This window comes from Castor canadensis, chromosome 1 (assembly GCF_047511655.1).
Source record: "Castor canadensis chromosome 1, mCasCan1.hap1v2, whole genome shotgun sequence".
NCBI lineage: Eukaryota > Metazoa > Chordata > Mammalia > Rodentia > Castoridae > Castor > Castor canadensis.
In genome coordinates this window covers 139,776,986-139,795,994 of record NC_133386.1, presented here as the reverse complement: position 1 = coordinate 139,795,994, position 19,009 = coordinate 139,776,986, and the positions used below count along the sequence as shown (strand labels likewise).

At 45.9% G+C, this 19,009-nt stretch overlaps 2 protein-coding genes across 5 annotated transcripts in view; both read left to right on the top strand.

Annotated features, from left to right (window-relative positions):
* Rnf121 (ring finger protein 121) overlaps positions 1–13,710 on the top strand; it is a 71,540-nt gene extending 57,830 nt beyond the window's left edge. For all 3 annotated transcript variants that reach the window (XM_074084093.1, XM_074084095.1, XM_074084097.1), the window contains 3 exons: positions 9,572–9,705; positions 10,768–10,869; positions 12,395–13,710. In XM_074084093.1, coding sequence (XP_073940194.1) covers positions 9,572–9,705; positions 10,768–10,869; positions 12,395–12,515 — 357 coding nt within the window. In that variant the 3' untranslated portion in view covers positions 12,516–13,710. The remainder of the gene's footprint in view (positions 1–9,571; positions 9,706–10,767; positions 10,870–12,394) is intronic.
* A 961-nt stretch (positions 13,711–14,671) lies between these two features.
* Positions 14,672–18,874, top strand: Il18bp (interleukin 18 binding protein). 2 transcript variants are annotated; one of them, XM_074084115.1, is made up of 7 exons: positions 14,672–15,110; positions 15,950–16,025; positions 16,356–16,400; positions 16,774–16,980; positions 17,602–17,722; positions 17,800–17,947; positions 18,167–18,874. In XM_074084115.1, exons 3-7 carry the CDS (start codon positions 16,373–16,375, stop codon positions 18,344–18,346), a joined length of 684 nt encoding a protein of 227 aa, XP_073940216.1. In that variant the 5' UTR covers positions 14,672–15,110; positions 15,950–16,025; positions 16,356–16,372; the 3' UTR covers positions 18,347–18,874. The 2 variants fall into 2 exon arrangements, with proteins under 2 accessions (XP_073940216.1, XP_020016525.1); XM_020160936.2 differs by lacking the exon at positions 14,672–15,110 and having other exon boundaries at positions 15,117–16,025.
* Positions 18,875–19,009: the final 135 nt, after the last annotated feature.

Here is a 19,009-nt window from a genome sequence, read left to right as displayed (position 1 = left end):
AACCCGCCCAGATGTCTCCACCCCAAGAAGGAATATTTCCATCACCCTGGGTAATTTTAATCAAGTACACTTTTAGGTCAAGACCTCCTCAGTATCATAAGACTAATTTTATTTTTCCTATACTGGAACAAATTGGAAACAAAGTGTATTGGATCACTTTATAGGCATGGTTTGGATATGGTTTGAATGTATCCCCTAAGAACTATGTATTGGAGGTTTAATCCTCAGTATGGAGGTGTTGAGGTAGTGGGACCTGGTGGGAGGTCATTGAGGGTATACCTTTGGGAAGGATTAAGATAGTTCTCATGGAACCTTGAATTAGTTCCTGTGAGATTGAGTTGTTATAGCAGTGAGCTGCATATCTGAATTGCTCTCTGACTTCCTGTCTGGATGTAATCTCTTCTATACCTGCTTGTGCTCCCACTATTGTGTTGCCATCCACCATGAGGTGATGTAGTGCGAGGGCCCTTGCCAGAGCTCATGCAGTGGTACTGTTTGGACTTTCAGCCTCTGACACTGTGAACTAGATGTGTTTTCTTTGTAAATACTTAGCCTCAGACATTTTGTTATAAGTAATGGAAAACATACTGTAAAACAGCCTATCACATTCTTTTTTTGAATAATTTTTTTGTATTTTAACTTCATTTCACCATTTCCTTTCTATCTGTGTAGATTTCAGATCTTCCTTTAACCAATTCACTCCCCCAGAAAAGATTTCCAGACCCTGGAGTATCTAATTATTAACTTCATACTTGGCACCAGCCATTCACTAAAATTGCTTCTATAGCACAGCCAGCATTTCAGAGCAACTTTTGCTAGTATTCTGTTCTTAATCCTCTAGTGATTTCATTTTCTTCTCATTTTGTTTTTGTAGGACTGATTCTCTGATTATCTTAGGTTTTTGCCAACTTTATCTGAAGCTTATCAGCTGCCAATTTAAGCATATCCTTAATTCCCTAAGATTCATTCATAATAACCATCTCCAGAATCCCTCCTTTTTTAAACAGAACTGAGCTGAGTTGATCAACAAGTTAGCTTCTCCCCCAGGAAGTAGAATCATTACATTGGACTCCCCAAATGGGGGACTGAGGCCTGTTTTCTTGCTCTTAGGAGTTAGGGGCTTCAATGATTAAAAGTAATAATCCCTAATAGTGATGTGACAGTTTCCCTAAAAATGATAAATTCCAGCTTCATCAAAAGACGTGGTGGGAGAATTTCTTGTTGGGGTGGAAAGTACCTCAAATTCAAGCTCTTGGTCTGCTGTTATCTTTCCCTTTATGGGATCTTACTAGTCTCCCCACCCCACTCCATGCTGACCATGCTAATTCATTAACAGCCTCGTCTAAGGACAAACCCTGGTCCTTCCCTCTACCTTTTAACACAGGACCATAAGGATTCATCACATCAGGTTGGTGGAGTGGCTCAAGTGGTAAGAGCGCCTGCCTGGCAAGTGCTTGCTAGGCCCTGAGCTCAAGCCCCAGAACTGCAAAAAAAAAAAAGGATGCATCACTTCCATCTTTTTTGAAAGACTAAGGATGATAGCAGGAAAATAAACAGAGTACATAAATGAGGTTACTATGACTTACCAGATTCCTGCTTTCCAGTGTTTTCACACCCTACTTCATTCTGCCTTTCAACCTCCTTCCTAGCACCCACTACCTTAGAATTGATATCTAAACAATCACTGTCTTCTAATAGCTAGACCAGAGCCTGTGTTCCTGACAAAACATACCCTCTTCCTCTTACCTCAATTCAGCCCTCTGAATCCTGGTGTCCTATATGAGGATAGAAGATGGCTGTCTCATTTAGAGGACCCACTTGTTTATTCAAAGGGATGTGACCTTTCTGACCTTAACTCTAGAAAGGCAGTGTACTGTTTCCCAGGCCCCTATGTGGTGAGTGGGGGTTGTCCTAGTAAGAGTCGGATGGCTTGTGATAGTACTGTGAATCACCAGGAGTTTGCTTGTTCGTTGTTGACCACAGCAAATACTGCTGAGACTTTCAAAGTATCAGGCCTTCTGCTAGAACTTTGATGTTAACAGGCCTAACAGCAGGAGTGTGAGAGAGGAGCCTCCAGCATGGGGTAGAGAGACAGCTTGTGCTGCCTTTCCAGTCCTGAGAATTCCAGTTCTCTCTTATTTATGCCAGTGTATTTGTTCAAGTGGGCTTGCTCTACCCTAGAACACCAGGCCCCAGAAGTATTGCTATCCTTGAGGCCAGAATCTGATGAATGCTTTAAGGAAGCTAGGAAACTCCAGGCTTTCCTGTGTTCAGTGGCCAGTTTGTTTATTATTTATTTAAGCAGTGATGGTTTCTCATGCTGTGCACAGTATGATCCGGTGTAGCCTTTACTAGCACTATTGCCTGCTACCAGTAGTAGTCCTGGTCATTGTTTTTTTTCTTAATTGTGGTAAAATACACATAACATTAAATTTACCATCATAACCTTTTTTGCCTGTGTGCTGGGAATTGAACCCAGGGCTTCACACATGCTGAACAGGTACTCTACCACTGAGGTATACCCCTGCTCACCATCTTAATTTTTTTTTTTTTAATTAATGGTGCTGGGGTTTTGAACTCAGGGCATCAGGGTGCTAGGCAGATGCTCTAGCACTTGAGCTATGTCCCCAGCCCATGCTTTTCTTAGTTTTGGACTTAGGGTCTTGTGCTTTTGCCCAGGTCAGCCTGGGCTTCAGTCCTCCTATTTCTGTCTCCCACATAACTGAGATGACAGGTGTGCACTACCACACCCAGCTTTTTATTAGTTGAGGTGGGGTCTCAACTTTTTGCCCAGGTTGACCTCAAACTGTGGTCCTCCCAATCTCTGGTGTCCACCTCCCAAAAACTGGGATTATAGGCATAAGCCACAGTGCCTGGTTTAACTGTTAAGTATGCAGTCCAGAGACAGTAAGTACATTTACCATGTCTGCAACCATCACTACCATCTACTTCAGTCTTGCAAAACTGAAACTCTGTATCCATCAAACACAAAATCCCCATTTTTCCCTACTGTCTCACCAGCAATCACCATACTACTCTATATGTAGGAATTTGACCTCTCCAGTCACCTCATGAGAGGAATCATCACATTTTGCTTTTTGTGATTAGCTTATTTCAATTAGCATAATATCCTCAGGGTTCACCCATATTGTATGCATCAGAATTTCCTGCGTTTTAAAGGCTGGATAATATCCCATTGTAGGTACATATCACATTTTTAGTCATAGTCATCTTTCAGTATTTTTTACTTTTTTTTTTGTTAGCATACATTAATAGTACAAGGAGGTTTCATTGTGATAGTGCCATATCCAAATACTTTCATAGTCTTTTTTTTTTGTGGTACTGGGGCTTGAACTTAGGGCTTCCCACTTGCTAGGTAGGTGTTCTACCACTTGAGCCACTCTGCCAGCCCTTCTTTGTGTTGGGTATTTTTAAGCTAGGGGTCTTGCTTTTTTGCCTAAGCTATTCTCAAATCACAGTCCTCTTGATCTCTGCCTACTGAGTAGCTAGGATTACAGGTGTGAGCCACAAGTATCTGGGTTTTCATAGTCTTTTGTACATTCTGAGATCACAGCTTTTATTCCAGAGAGTCATGGTTGGTTTCCCCAATCAGACCTCAAGGTCAAGAAGTAGATCTAATTCATCTCTTGCAGCACACCTTTCTCTGAGAATGGTTTGGCCTGAAGAGATCCTTGTGATTAATTTATTTAAGGGTTCTTAGAAGTGAAACCATGAAGCTGTTTGGGAGGCAGAGACTGGAAGGATTGTGGTTTGAGACCAGCCTGAACAAAAAGTTAGTGAGATCCTTTGGCCAGGTGCGGTGTCTCACACCTGTAATGCTAGCAACTCAGTGGGCAGAGATTGGGAGGATTGCAGTTTGGGGCCATCCTGGGTAAAAAAGTTCCTGAGACCCCATTTCAACCAGTGACTGGATTGTGGTGGTGCATGCCTGTCATCCCCAGCTACACAGAGAAGCACAAATAGGAGTATTGTGGTCAAGTCAGCCTACATATGAAGCAAGAACCTATCTCAAAAATAACCAATGCAAAAAGTGCTGGCAGAGTGGCTCAAGTGTTAGAACAGCACCTGCCTAGCAAATATGAGGCTCTGAGTTCAACTTCCAGTACTGCAAAAAAAACCAAAAGACCATCAAAAAGTTAACAAGGCCCATCTCAACAAATAAGCTTGGCATGGTGGTGTGTATCTGTAATCCCAGCTACTTAGGAGGCATGTAGGAGGATCTTGGTGCAGGCTAGCCAGGTTAAATACAAGAGATGTGGTTCAAGTGGTTAGAACGCCTATTTAGCGAACTTGAGGCTTGAGTTCAAACCCTAGTACTGCAAAAAAAGAAAAAAAAAGAGACCCTGTTCAGAAAATAAGTTAAAGCAGGCTAGTGGAGTGGCTCAAGTGGTAGGGTTCCTGACTAGCAAGCAGGAGGCCTTGAGTTCAAATCCCAGTACCACAAAATAAAATAAACTTAAAAAAAAATCCACTCTGGCTATGAAATGCTGAGGTTTGATTTTAATAGCATTTCAGGAAAATAAATAAAAGAAAGAAAATTAAAAAAAAAAAAGATAGAAAATAAAGCAATTATGGCTGGAGGTATGGTTCCAAATGAAAAGGTAAAACAGAAGAGGGAGTGATTAACTATGCTGGGAATCGTTAAAAATAATTGCCTAGCATGCACAAGGCCCTGGATTCAATCCCCAGTACCAAATAAAGAAATGAAACTGTGAAGTCTTATCATTGTATTAAGAAGCATTCTCAATTCCTTTTTTATGGTTCTGCATTACTCTCTATAGCGTAGAATACTTCTTTGTCTTGCCTCTCGTGGAGACGTCTGTAATCTGTACTAAAGTAATTCTTCTGAAATCAAGTCTGGGGACCATGGGATGGACTCTTTTTTTCCAGCTGGTCACTGTGAGGTCATAAGCTTGTGACAGCCAGTCACTATATATTTCCATTCATACCAAAAGTCACGCTGTGGCAAGGGTAGAAGATTGTGAAATAAGTCTATTTTCTGGGGCTTTTTTCACTGACACAGTTATTGGGAAGGCAGGATATTAATACATCTATGTGCTACATTGGGCTGTATGTCCTACTTCACATTTTGGGTCTTCTGAGAAAGTCCCTGTGCCACAGGTTTGCCTCCTGAATCCTTAGAAGCCCCAGATAAAACCAGGACAAGATTGGTTGCCCACTCATCTTTACTACTTGAAATAGTAGAAATGACTAGGGGTTTGGAGTAAGAGAGATATAGTTTCAGATTCTAATTCACTTTTTATTTTGATATAGGGTCTTACCATGTTGCTCAGACCTTTTTTTTTGTCAGTACTGGGGTTTGAACTCAGGGCCATGAGATTGCTAGGCAGATACTCTATTGCTTGAGCCACACCTCCAGCCCTCTGGCCTCAAACTCTTAATCCTCCTGACCCAGCCTCCTGAGTGCTGGGATTGCAGGTGTGGCCATCATGCCCCACTGGTATTTCTCTTTTCTTTTTCCATGGCTCTTAGATCTTTAATCTCAAACTCTTCAGAGCTCCAGATCTTTGCTATTCAGCTGTCTATTTTTCATGACCAGTGTGTCCACTCTTCTCAGTTTTTACTGCCACCAAATTAGCTAGAACCATCACTTTGGCACCAATCTCCATCCATTGCACAAGAATTTAGTAGTCTAAATTCAGCTGATCTCTGTGAATCCATGTTGACGTCATCTTCAACCCAGTGTTCACACCAAAGACAGATTAATGTTTTAAAATTTTGAGTCTAATCATATACCTTTTTGGTGTTTATAATTAATTCTTATGTTATACACATACACATACAGATACAGATTTTCGGTCTCCCTTAACTGTAGGTTCTATGAGGACAGTGTTCAGATTTATGTTTTTCCAGTATTATATCCCCAAACCCAGTCCATGGCTGGTACTTGGTAGGTGCCCAATATATTTTGATGGAGAAGGAACAGTTGGGTGGCTTGTTCTGCCACCAAGATAGTGACAAATGTTTGGAATTCAGTCTGTGTAATCTTAATGCACCTTTGAGCCTTTTCCATTGAAGGATCAAGCTCTTGAATTGAACTGAGCTCTACTTCCCTATACTTTGCCCAGCTTGACCTCCTTGTCTTTCTCTCTCTTTTTTTATGTGTAAAGCAGGAGATTGAGATAGAAAAGTGTAAAGTGGGAGAGTAGAGCCCCCAGAGTTGAGGGAGGAGGGACATCCCAAGAGAAGGTGCTCCTCAACCTCCTTGTCTCTTGATCAAGCCTCCTATTGGTTTTTTGTGGCCCTGACATTGCTGGGACATCCTGACTTGGCAGACTTAGCTGCTGTGTGCTGTGTTGAAACAGTTTATGGGATTTAATCCTGTCTGCCTGTTACCACATTGGCCTCTTAGGGGCAGGGAGGGAGGGGAGCGCTTTAGAAACCAGGGTCCTAGCAGATATTTCCCTGGACTTCCCAACCATTGTCTTGCCTCTAAGTCTTCTTTGATCTTGCATCCTTTGTCCCAGTGTCCTGGGGGCAGAACTCTGGCATGAATTGAGCTCCAACCTACCTCCTGAGTTTGGGTGGTCCTAATTCTGTTATTGCTAGTGCCATGTGCCAGTATAAGTGGTTGTGTTCCTGAGCTACGTTATTGTATAGGGACTCACTGCCAGAGCTGGACTCAGCTGCTTTGATCACTCCTTTGTTTGGTTGATGTGCCTAGAATTCTAAGCCAGGACACATTCCAGAAAACGCTTTAACATTCTTCTGATTCCATGTCATGGTCATTTTTTCACTCAATAGCAAGCAAGCACATATGCTTGCAGACATTTGCTGAGCAGGCCAGGCCAAGCTCTTCCTGGGAGATTCCCATTTTCCATTCTTGTCGATGTTAGTATAGTCTTTCCTGAGGAGAAAAATCAGCTCTGTAACTGAGTGCCTAGAAGACCCTAAACAGAGTTCTAAGCCTTTCAAGCTTTGGAGGGGTGCACTTAATATTTTATCTTGAGCAGCAATTGACTATTTATACTTCATGTTTTATAATTTATTTAGACATTTTTCTATTAGTCGTTTGTGGTCATTTCCAGTTCTTTGCTTGTTCTTGTTTTTAAACAATTTTTTTTTTGGTGGGACTGGGATTTGAACTGAGGGCCTCATGATTGCAAAGGAGGTGCTCCTCTACCACTTGAACCATGCCTCCCGTCCATTTTACTCTGGTTATTTTGGAGATGGGGTCTTGCAAACTGCTTGCCTGGACTGGCCTCGAACCACAATCCTCCTGACTTCCGCCTCCCAAGTAGCTAGGATTATATGTGTGAGCCACCGGCACCTCACTTTTAAACGATTTTTTAAATTGTGGACATAAAGCCAGGTGTGGTAGCATACACCTGTAATAATTTCATCATTCAGGAGGGTGAGGCAGGAGGACCATGGGTTTGAAGCCAGTCTGGGGTACATAGTGAGACCCTGTCTCAGGAAAAAATTGTGGATAGATATTGTGATATTATTTATATATATTTATGTAAGTATATAAAGTATATATATTAGCCATAAAATTCACCATTTTCCCTTGCTATGTTGTCTAGGCTGTCCTAGAACTCATAGGAGACTGCCTTAGTCACCTGAATACTATGATTACAGGTGTGTGCCAACATGCCTGGTGCTGTTTTAGCCATTTTTAAGTGCACAGTTCAGTATATTAATTTTACTCACATTGTTTTTAATCATCTCAAACAAAAACTATGCTCACTAAGCAGTAACTCCCCACTGCTTCCCCCCACCCAGTCCCTGGTTACCTGTTGTCTGCTTATGTCTCCATGACTTTACCTGTTATAGAGATTTCATTTAAGTAGTATTTGTCTTTAATGCTCTTTGTTTTGATGGTAATGGGGTTTGAATTCAGGGCTTCATGCTTGCTAGGCTGGCGCTCTACCATTTGAGCCACACCTCCATCCCTAATATTTGTCTTGGTATCTGGCTTCTTTCACTTAGTATACAGTGTTTTCAAGGCTTACCAATATGTACCATGTATTATAATTTCATTAATTTTTATGACTGAATAATATTCCATTGTATGTATATACCACATTTTATATATTCATTAATCTGTTGAACACTTGGTATGTTTAGGCCATTATGAGCATTGCTGCGATGAGCATTGGCTCATAAGTATTTGTTTAGTTCTTGTTTTCACTTCTCTTGGGTATATACCTAGAAATGGAATTGTAAGCTCATATAATAATTGTTTAACTTTTTGAGACAATGTGAAACTCTTTGCTTCTTTAATTATAATCCTTAATTGAATATCTGTGTGCATGTAGCTTTTTTTTTTTTTTTTTTTTTTTTTGGCAGTAATACTGGGGTTTGAACTCAGGGCCTCATGCTTACTAGGCAAATACTCTATCACTTGAGCCACTCCACCAACCCTTGCATGAACTTTTTTTGACATTTCTATTCATTTCTTTAAATTCCTTGAAGTAAAATTAGGGGGTTAAAGGTTCAGTTTTAGACATCCTGCCAAATGTTATCCAAAAGGATTGAACCTCCTTTTCTGCTGTCACAAATGTCTGAGAATGTCATTGTCACCAAACCAACATGATACCCAATATTTTACTTTTAAATGTTGAAGAGTGATGTTGTCTCTCTCTGATGGAACCACAGTGTAGCCACAGAAGGGCTTCCTGACAGCTCCTGATCATCAGCTCTGAGGCTTCACTCCTTCTCCCCTCATTCCTAATGCTGACTCCGTTCAGATTTGGATCCTGTTACATCTGACTTCCCAATCCTTCTCTGGTCTGTCCCTTTTTCCCCATCTGCCCAGCAAAGATGAGTTTCCTTTGGCTTTTGAAAGAGACATCTAGCTGGGTGCTGATGGCTCAGGCCTGTAATCCCAGCAACTCAGGAGGCAGAAATCAGGAGGATCGCGGTTTGAAACCATCCTGGACAAATAGTTTGTGAGACCTTATCTTGAAAAAAAGGCACAAAAAAGCCTGATGGAGTGGCTCAAGGCATAGTCCCTGAGTTCAAACCCCAGTACAGAGAGAGAGAGAGAGAGAAGAAAGGGAGGGAGGGAGGGAGGGAGGAAGGAAGGAAGGAAGGAAGGAGGAAGCAGGAAGGAGGAAGGAAGGAGTAAGTATCTAGCAGGTGCTGGTGCCTCATGCAAATAATCCTAACTACACAGAAGGAAAAGATTGGAAGGATCATGGTTCAAGGCCAGCCTAGGCAAATGTTTATGTGACCCCATCTCAACCAATAGCTGAGTGCAGTGTTAAACACCTGTCATCCCAGCTACTGTGGGAAGTATAAATTGGAGGATGACAGTTCAGGCTGGCCTGATCAAAGAGTAAGATCCTATCTCCAAAATAATGAGAGCAAAAAGGGCTGGAGGCATGGCTTAAGTGGTACAGTGCCTGCCTAGTAAGGTGTGAGACCCTGAGTTCAAACTCCAGTATAGCCAAAAAAAAAAAATTTCAGTTAGCTACCCCTCCATTTTACCTCCTCTCCAGAAGACTCAAGGCCTTGGTGTTGCCTTCCCACTTCAGCAGATTCTCACACCTTTTCCTGTCCTCTCCTGCTCTTTTTCCTCCAGTTCTACAGTGAGTCAGGCATGCCTACTAAGCATCTTTCGGACAGCGTGTGTGCTGTGTGTGGGCAGCAGATCTTTGTGGACGTCAGTGAAGAGGGCATCATCGAGAACACATATAGGCTGTCCTGCAATCACGTGTATCCTGCCTGGTGTTCCTGGGCTACAATTTCTCCTGAAGAGCACTCTAGTTAGGGAGGCAGTGGGTTTGTAACAGGGCATGCCACCCAGAGTTTGGATGTAGGATAGCCACAAGAGAAACTGCATCCTTTCTCACTCTTTCCCCTATGTAACACTGGTTATTGACTGCTTTGGTCAAAGAGAAGCTGAGGCTGTAGCTAAAAAGGCTCTGGTAGGTAGCCCAACTTTGGATGTCATAAGGGAAAAGAACCCTCTAGTAGTATCCCTCAGTTTAGAGTCAAATCCCCTCTTCTGGATAATACTTCTCATATTTATCATATGTTTACTAAGCTCCCATTTTTGTGCCTATGTTGAAAGATCCATGTATAATTTCCATTTTTCCCCCTAACAATCCTGTAAGATAGGGATCATTAACCTTATACCACATGTGAGGAAACAGGTTCAAAGAGAAGGGAATTCCTACAAATTACATAGCTGATAAGAAGCGAAGCTGGGCACTGGTGGCTCATGCCTGTAATCCTAGCTACTCAGGAAGCAGAGATGAAGAGGATCGCAGTTTGAAGCCAGCCCTAGGCAAATAGTCCAGGAGACCCTATCTGGAAAAAATGCCTAACACAAAAAAGGGCTGGCGGAGTGGCTCAAGGTGTAGGTCCTGAGTTCAAACCCCAGTTCTGCAAAAAAAGAAAAGAAGAAGAAGTGAAGTCAGAGCTGGGCACCAGTAGCTCACACCTATAATCCTAGCTACTTGGGAGGTTGAGTTCAGGAGAATTATTGTTCAAGACTGATCCTGGTAAATAGTTTGCAAGACTCTATCTCCAAAATAACCAGAGCAAGATTGACTGGAGGTGTTGCTCAAGCAGTAGAGAGCTTGCTTTGGAAGTGCAAAGCTGAGTTCAAACCCCAGTCCCACCAGGAAACAAACCAAAAAAAAAAAAAAGAAAGAAAGAAGTGAAGCCAGAGTTTGAACCTTTCTCCAGGGCTGGGACACAAGCATCTTGCGATCCCCAGGGCGGAAGTGCCATCGTGGCTTCCCACTACTTCCCTTGACTGATGTTGTTCAGATTTCATGAGTTCTGTATCCGTGGCTGGTGCATCGTGGGAAAGAAGCAGACTTGTCCCTACTGCAAAGAGAAGGTAGACCTGAAGAGGATGTTCAGCAATCCGTATCCTTTGTTTGGGTCCTCCTGGGGGTAGGCAATGAGAAGAAAGTAGTGCCTAGCGTGACTAAGTATCCGGACCTTCTGGCCCTTCCTCTGCCCCAGCCTGCAACACGTTTGCTGTTCAGTTTGGTTTCTGTCCTGGCGAAGGTGGGGGTGGGACATGGGGCAGGACCACTAGCTCAGCTTCCCATTGTAAATTGACAGTAATAGCTGCTCACATTTACCGTTCTCTTTCTACCTCGCTTGTATTTAACTCATTTGATTCCCTGGCAGCTTTATGATCTGGATAATATCATCCTCAATTTGCAAGTGAAACTGCTTATATAAGTGGATGAATACTTTTGTTTAAGGTTACTTAACTAGTGAGTGATGCCTTACCTATGTCATGCATTAGAGATCAGCTCTGTGCCTATGCAGGGCCTACAAGGTAGAGAGACGGCTGATGGGACTTCCTTTCCCCATCCACTGTCAGTGCAGGACCTGTGCTCCTCTGAGCTACCCCTTCCTACCCAGCCGTCCCTCCCCACTTTGCCCTCACCCTCCTCTTTCTTCTCACAGCCTGCCTCTTAGAAAGTACCTGGCCATTTCTCTTGGCCCCATCTTCACTTCCCCTGGGATCCAGGGACCCAGCTTTCTCCTCCCTCAGCTGCCCTTTTTCTGTGCTCTGTGTTTTCTGTCTTCTACTCCCTATGATTTAGCTGGGTTATTCAGGGGACATTATGTTCCTATCATACTTTCACAGTCCCCAAACAGGAGACTCTGGTTCTTCCCCTTGCAGGTTTCCTGTTTCATTTTTCTAGGACTCAGTTCTGGAATAACTATAATTTCATGGTCAAGCTGAGGCTTTGGGCTTCCCTTAACTCTTAGAGAGCTGGTCCAAGGTGGTATTTCTGATGCCTTTGTAGGGATCTCCTACAGTTTATGAGCTTCTCCCTGTGCTTTCCTCAGATCTGGGCTTCCCAGACCTCTCCCCAGATCCCTTGCCCAGCATTTAGATATAAAGTAAAAGGAAGGGACCCCCATCTCCAGGGCTACTTGGCCTCAGTAGGGTCTCCTTAGGGTCTCTGCCAGGGGTGATCTTGTGACTAGCCTCTTGATCCCTGTTCCCTCTGGCTCTGGCCCTTGACTCAACCCATTCCTTGATAGAAAAAACCTTCAATTTTGTATATTAGAACTTCTGGGTTACTTTATCCCACTTCCAGCCTCCTTGCAGCCTTTGTCACAGATACATTTACAGGGTATCTGTAAATCTCCAGTGGTTTTCTCACACTAGCAGGCTCATCTCCCTGAATGGAGGCCCTTCCTGGGTGTTGGTCATGAAGAGCTATTTCACCTCCATTTCATGCCTCTCTCCAGTCCTCTCTGCTCTCCTTTCCCCATTCTCTGCTCAGCTCTTCATTCCACCATGGAGTGCTTTCTTTCCTCTAGGCTGTGTGAAAAGTGTGGCCAGGTACAGAGAAGGCCTGGGAACCCCTCCCCACTATGCTAGATGAAGTTTGAAGCCCTCTAATCCTTAACATACTGACAGCTGGGAGAGGCCTCATGTCATGTATGGACAACTGTTGGACTGGCTTCGATACTTGGTAGCCTGGCAGCCTGTCATCATTGGCCTGGTGCAAGGCATCAACTACGTCCTGGGTCTAGAATAGCGTCAGTAGAGAACCCACCCCACCTGCCATGGAACTCAGGGCACTCTCCTCACTGCCCTTGAAGATCTCCTGGGTGGGAAAGACTCAAAGGGGTGCTTGGACCACTCAGGACCTCTCTGGCTATGTCTGGGCTGGGGAGAGATATGATGGAGAATCAGCCAGTGGGGCTGTCAACAGTGGGGGGCTTTTTAAAAGAAAACTATTTTGATGAATATATTTAAAAACCTTTTTTATTGTGGAGCATAGGAGTTGCCTCCTCCAGGCCTCACCCTGCTTGAGCAGGGTGGGGGCAGAGCCATGATGTTTTTGTTTAAAAGGAATCTTCTCACCTCTGACTGAGAGCTTCAGCCTACCTACTTCCTTTCTCTTTCTTCCCCTCTTCTCCCCTCCCCTCTCTTCCCCTCTGCGTGGCTCAAGCCTGGTACACTCAGTGTGGAAAAGTTGAAGAGCTCAGACTGGTGCCACAGAGGAGCAACAAGGGGTGAAGTGTCTTCTCTCCTGCCCTCTCTGGAACATAAGATGGGTGTTGTCTAGAAGCTAAAGACTGGGTTGGTCAAGTGGAACTTCACCATGACTTTTCCAAGGGAAGCCATGGGGCATCAGAATTCATTGGTGATATGTTTTGGAACAACTAGAAGAATCAGCAGTGTAGATAATCTGCCCCTGAGCAGGGCTGTCATCAGCCAGGAATAGACACCATCTAGTTGGGTTCTGGGGGCAAATGTTTATAGTATTGATTGAGGGCTTCTTGTACAAGTTGATCCATCAGCCTGGAAATGGTGACGTGCCAAAAGCTACTCTGCACATCACTTCTTTCCTGAAAGCCTGAGTGAGAGTGTGTGTGTTAGCGTGCGTGGAGCCGAAGAATTACAACAGATGTCAACAGTCATCAGGCAATGTGCTCTTGAAGTTAGCAGGGGATTCCTAAGCCAGGGCACATCCCTGTGTGAGCTTTGCCATTCGGTGGATGGGTGGGTGGGTAGAAGGGTATGGCCTTGGTGAGTGCAGTTTCTGAAAAGGGGCTTCCTATGAGTTTTGAAGAAAGTGGGAGGGCAGCCAGTGTTCATTACCACAGTGTTTCAAGGGAATGTAGCCCAGCAGGGCCTGCCCCTTTAAGGGCTGCAAAAATCAAGCAAGATCTTGTCTCTCCCATCTGAATAAAGCTCCATGAGCTAGGTTGGAAAGCTGAACATTATTTGCTTTTCTTGCCACCTTTCCTTGGGGTCTTCAGGGTTGTCTTGCCTCTACTGCCCCTAGCTGAGAGCTGGGTCTTTGAGGTGGTTGGTGTTGCCTCTCCCCTACTCCCATCCCGAAATGCTGGGTTCCTGCCTGTGGCATTAGGAGTCCTGGGGCATCACTGGGCCCCATTTCAAACTGAGGTGGCTCTCCAGCCTCACCACCTGAGATCAGCAACATGGGCTGGTGGAGTGGCTCAAGCAGAAAGAGCGCCTGTCTGGCTGGCGTGAGGTCCTGAATTCAAACCCCAGTGCTGCCAAAACTAAAATCAGTTGAGATCAACACCCTGCCACTACCTACCTTTCTCAGGTCTACTCTCAACCTCAGCTTCTTTTAACCTGGCTGTGGCTTTCCATGGTACCCCACTGCCCATACCACTTGTGGGCCAATCCTCAGGGGAATGGGACAAATAGTCACTTTTGTCCCATAACCTTCCAGTGGCTGCCCTTGGTTACTCTCAGGTAGAGTCCTAGCTCCTCTCCCTGCCACCTCTAGTCATCCCCCAATGGACTGTATCTTAGAATCCCTCAGGTGGCTTTACCTCTGCCCTAAATCCTGGAGATCTGGTGTTCCTAGGGAGAAGTTAACCCTGCAGCCTAGTATCCTCTGGCAGGAGGTAGGTGGAGTTCCTGAGAGAAGCAGAAATGTGAGCTAGGCATTCAGAGAAGAGGACCTAACTCTTAGTCTCCTGTGTCTGAATCAAAAATATGAATCTGTTTATGTTCCTGATGCATCCTCCAAACCTAATCCATCTCCCAGAGTCCCTGTTTCTTATCACTAACTCTCCTCTCATTTTTTTTTCATTTTTCTTTTATTATTCATATGTGCATACAAGGCTTGGTTCATTTCTCCCCCCCTGCCCCCAACCCCTCCCTTACCACCCATTCCACCCCCTCCCTCTCCCCCCCTCAATACCCAGCAGAAACTATTTTGCCCTTATTTCTAATTTTTAACTCTCCTCTCATGATTACAGAAATCACAAACCTCAAATGCAGCAATTGGGTCCCACCAGAGCTATTCTTTCTGCCTCCGCAGACACTTGCACTTTCATGAGATAGTGCAGCCTTAGACTTTTGTGTAATTTTAGTTCTGGCCCTATCATAGCCCCAGTGCCTTTTGCTCCATCAATGACCAAATTCATGTATTTATGTAGCCCCAAAGCCGCTGGAGCCAATGCTGGGGAAGCACCTTCCCCTCCTTTTAGCTGTCAGGTTGCGTCAACTTCTGGGCTTGGCTGAGTTCCTGTAGGCAGGGAAGTGCTGTCAGTGTGTTTCCTGTGGCGTGGCATGTGGGCCTAAGCAGCTGCACTGGACTGGGAGCTTCTAAAAAGGGAGCTCTTCAGGACGTCTTGGAAGTCAGGTAGGGGAAATCTAGACTATAACCTTAGGCCTATGGCTCTAGCTAAAGGGGTATGCAGAGAGATAAGTTTGTGGGTGTGATGGGTGGGTTTTGGATGATGTAGCTGACCTTGGGGCTGCCGGGGCAGGGGCTGGCAGGGAGTGGAGAGCCTAGAAAGGCCAGGATGTCAGTGGGCCAGTGTGGCATTGAGCCTAAAATAGTCACATTGCCTAGGAATATTGTCCTTTTGAATATTGGTATGAATGTGAAGCAAAGCCCCACTCCTATGGAAACAAGGAAGGGCCTGCCTCTGAAGAACAGAAAGGACACAAAAGTCCTGACCCTTGGCAGAACAGAACTGATCTGTGAGAGACTCATCTGGTTCACTTTAGGTGGCCCAGAGCATGTGTGGGTGTTGAGGGGAGATAAAAGATGCCATCTTGGTGTTTGGAGAGTAGGGGCCTGGGAGTTAATGAGACAATTTCTGGCCACTTTAAGCATTACTTCAAGAGAGTGCCGTGCTGCCTGAGCAACTGCTTAGCGTGAGCACAAGTACCAGGCCATGGAGGGCCTTGGCGATTGAGGAGCTGAGCCCCACCCTGCAAAGCACCAACTTCTCTGTGTTCGTGGACTCTGGACAAGTTGCCTAGGTTCACAGCATCCTGGCCTGGCTCTGAGTGTGGAACCTGAGGGAAGGCATCCAGGGACAGGAGGAGCTCTGCTTCTGTGTGGGGAGGAAGTCGGGGTGGGGTGGGGGGGGCTGTGCCAGAGCAGCCTCCAAGTTCCAAAGTCCCTTCCCTGAATTCCCCATGCTCAGAATAAAAGTGAAAGTGAACTGGAGAGTGGGCTTGCTTTCCCAGAAGGAGTTCACTGCATCCTGCCCTTCCCAGAACTAGTTCTGACAGTAGAGACAGCATCACCTCCTTATGCGACTAGGTAAGTACCTGGCCTCTTTGGGCCTGTTTCCCCATCCTTTTTGAAGGGGTAGTATTGGACTGATCAACCACCACTTAGTGTTAGTAAGATCTGGGGTGGGGGAAATTGTCACTAGGTAATAATCCAGCTTGAGTCTAAGCACTGACAGCTCCAGCCTGTGCTAGAGGCCTGTCCTCTGAGAGTTACCAGTGGCACAGATGGACAGGACAGAGTGAGTAGCAATGCCTAGCAGCCCACTGTAAGTTCAGACCTTCGGAGCAGATGTGGTGTTTACAGGGAGAGCGCGTCACAAAGGTGGGGGTAGTTGACCTTTCCTCACCTTTTCCCCAGCTCCTGACACATGAATCATGACCATGAGGCAGAACCGGAAACCAGGTGGGATGTGGGCTGTGCTTGGGATGGGGGATGGTATTGGTCCTGAACAGAATGGAACATCTTCATTCCCAGGGTAATTCCACTGACTCAACAGTGTGCTATTGCTTTAATATCTGTGTAGACAGTGTGGCTCAGGCTCTATTCCTAGGCGTCTCTGCTCAATTCAAAAGAACCAAAGAGTGGGAGCTGAAGGGTCTCTGCTCCCTCTGATACCCTAGCCAGAACCCAGAAATCTCTGGTCTGGGGTTATATCCTCAATCAGACAGCAAGCAGCTCCATCTCTGGAGCTAGAATAGCTCCAGATAGGAGCTAGGGAGCTGAGCATTACCAGGCAGCTCAGTCAGCTGCTGACCTCTGACTGTTCTTTCCTTAGACCCCAGTTTGTTGTGGGTCCTGCTTCTGTGTGCCCACATCATCATTCTCCAGGGTAGAGCCACACGTACACCTCAGACCATCACAGTTGCCACAGCGTCAGCTGGGATCTCAAAAGAACCCTGCCCCTCCTGGTCCTCAGTGTCCCCAGCAACTAAGCGGTGCCCTGCATTGGAGGTGATCTGGCCAGAGATGGAAGTGCCACTGAGTAAGGAGCAATTATGAGGGGGAGTCCACAAGTACAGAGTGGTCAGGTGCAGGCTGTGGGCACAGAGTTCAGGGGTTAGATTGACTCCTAAGGATACCCGCTACCTACCATGCATCACTAGCCAGGCCAGCTTGGCTGATTGCTCATCATTCTACCCATAGCTCAGATCCCAAAATGGTCCTTATCAAAGACCACATGCAGGCATGATGGCCATAGGACCTCTTAAGGACTTGGTTGCAATGTGCTCCGAGGCACAACCCTCTACCCAAAGAGCCTGCTTGACTTCTGGCCATCTCAGAGGATCATCAGCCTGTTAGTGTCCCCTTAGCCTGGACTTACAGAATCAGAGGCTAGGCATTAGAAAAGGCCATCCTTAGGAAAAAGCTCAGAAGTGGGTTCATCTTTGAACCAGGGACCCTCCCCAGGCTGGAGTTGAGCCCCAAATTTCCCATGTGCAGGCCTAGGGCTTTTCTTGTGTAGATGACTGCACCTCGCCTTTGACAAGTTTCCCAAATTGGCGGGGTACATAGCAATATTCCAGGTTCCTTATTTGTGCGACCATGGGAAGTTTGCAGGATCTGTCTGCTCAATAGAAGGGCTAACAGCCACATGTGCTCCTAGATGGAACGCTGACCTTGTCCTGTACTGCCTGCAGCCGCTTTCCCTTCAGCATCCTCTACTGGCTGGGCAATGGTTCTTTCATTGAGCACCTTTCAGGCCGTCTGAGGGAGAACAGCACCAGGTGAGGGTTGCAGCAGGGAGGCCAGTGGGAGGGAGATTCCCTCCTGGGGCCCCTCATGACTTCCTCTTCTGCTCAAGCCGAAAGCGTGGGAGCACAGGCATCCAGCTGTGGAGGGCCTTGGTGCTGGAGGAGTTGAGCCCCACCCTGCGAAGCACCAACTTCTCCTGTGTGTTCGTGGACCCTGGACAAGTTGCCCAGCGTCACATCATCCTGGCCCAGCGTTGGGTGAGGAGTCCGAGGGATAGCATCCCAGGGGATGTGGGGAGGAAGCAGTGGGCTTTGCCAGAGCAGCCTCCAAGATAATGCCCACCTTTACCCCCAAGGTCAGCCTAAGGTGGAAACAAAAAGGCACTGAGGACCCCAGCAGGGAAGTGCAGGCCTGAAAGTGGGCAGGTGTCCTTCTGTTGCCTTAGCTGTATTCTTTGTCCACCTTCACCTCCCTAGGCTGGGCTAAGGACGGTGCCTCCCGCCTCGCAAGAAGCCCTGCCCTCCAACCACAGCCCAGGACCACAGCTGCCCACTCCAGCAGGAGGCCAGCGACAGCACACCCTTGATCAGCCTGATCACCTGCAGGGTGAAGAAGTCTCCCCTGACGCAGGCAGGCTGTGCAGACTGCTTCCCTAAGCCACCCCTGCCTTCCTCCTGCCTGTCACCAAATTCACCTAGAAAATCCTAACTGTCTTCCCTAATGCTTCTTCCTCATGCCTTTCTCTTCTTACCCATTAAATTTTCTAGTGCCCTACTCACCAGCCATATTGCTGTCCTTTTCAGGAACCTCCAAGACCTGGTGGTAACTTAGTCTAGCACTCAAAGGCCCTGCCTGCATTCCCAACATGACTTTCCAGAAGCCATCCCATATCCTTGTTCCCACTCTTGCACCTCTGCTCACTTGCTCCCCTCTTCCTCATTATCCCAGCATGTGAACCCTGAAGCCCAGTAGAAATGCCACCATTTTAGTGACATCTACTCTCTGGCCACATTCTGCACTGACTTCATGTTGTGTATATTTTCTTTCTTCCCTCCCTCTTAACCTAATGTACTGTCCCAGGAAAGGGATGGAAGAAGCACTGGCTAGTTCTGATCCACAACTGTATTCTTGTCAGTCCCAGCACAGCCCACAATGAGTTCTCATAAAGGATTACCCAATGAAGACATCCTGATTGCTGTTCAATCATTTAGGCCCCCCGTTCCACTCACAGGAACTTTGCATGTCCTAGGAGAGAGCTGGAAAACGGGGCTGCCTCACAGAAGCCAAATATAAAATCAGATTCAGGGGAACAAGAGAAC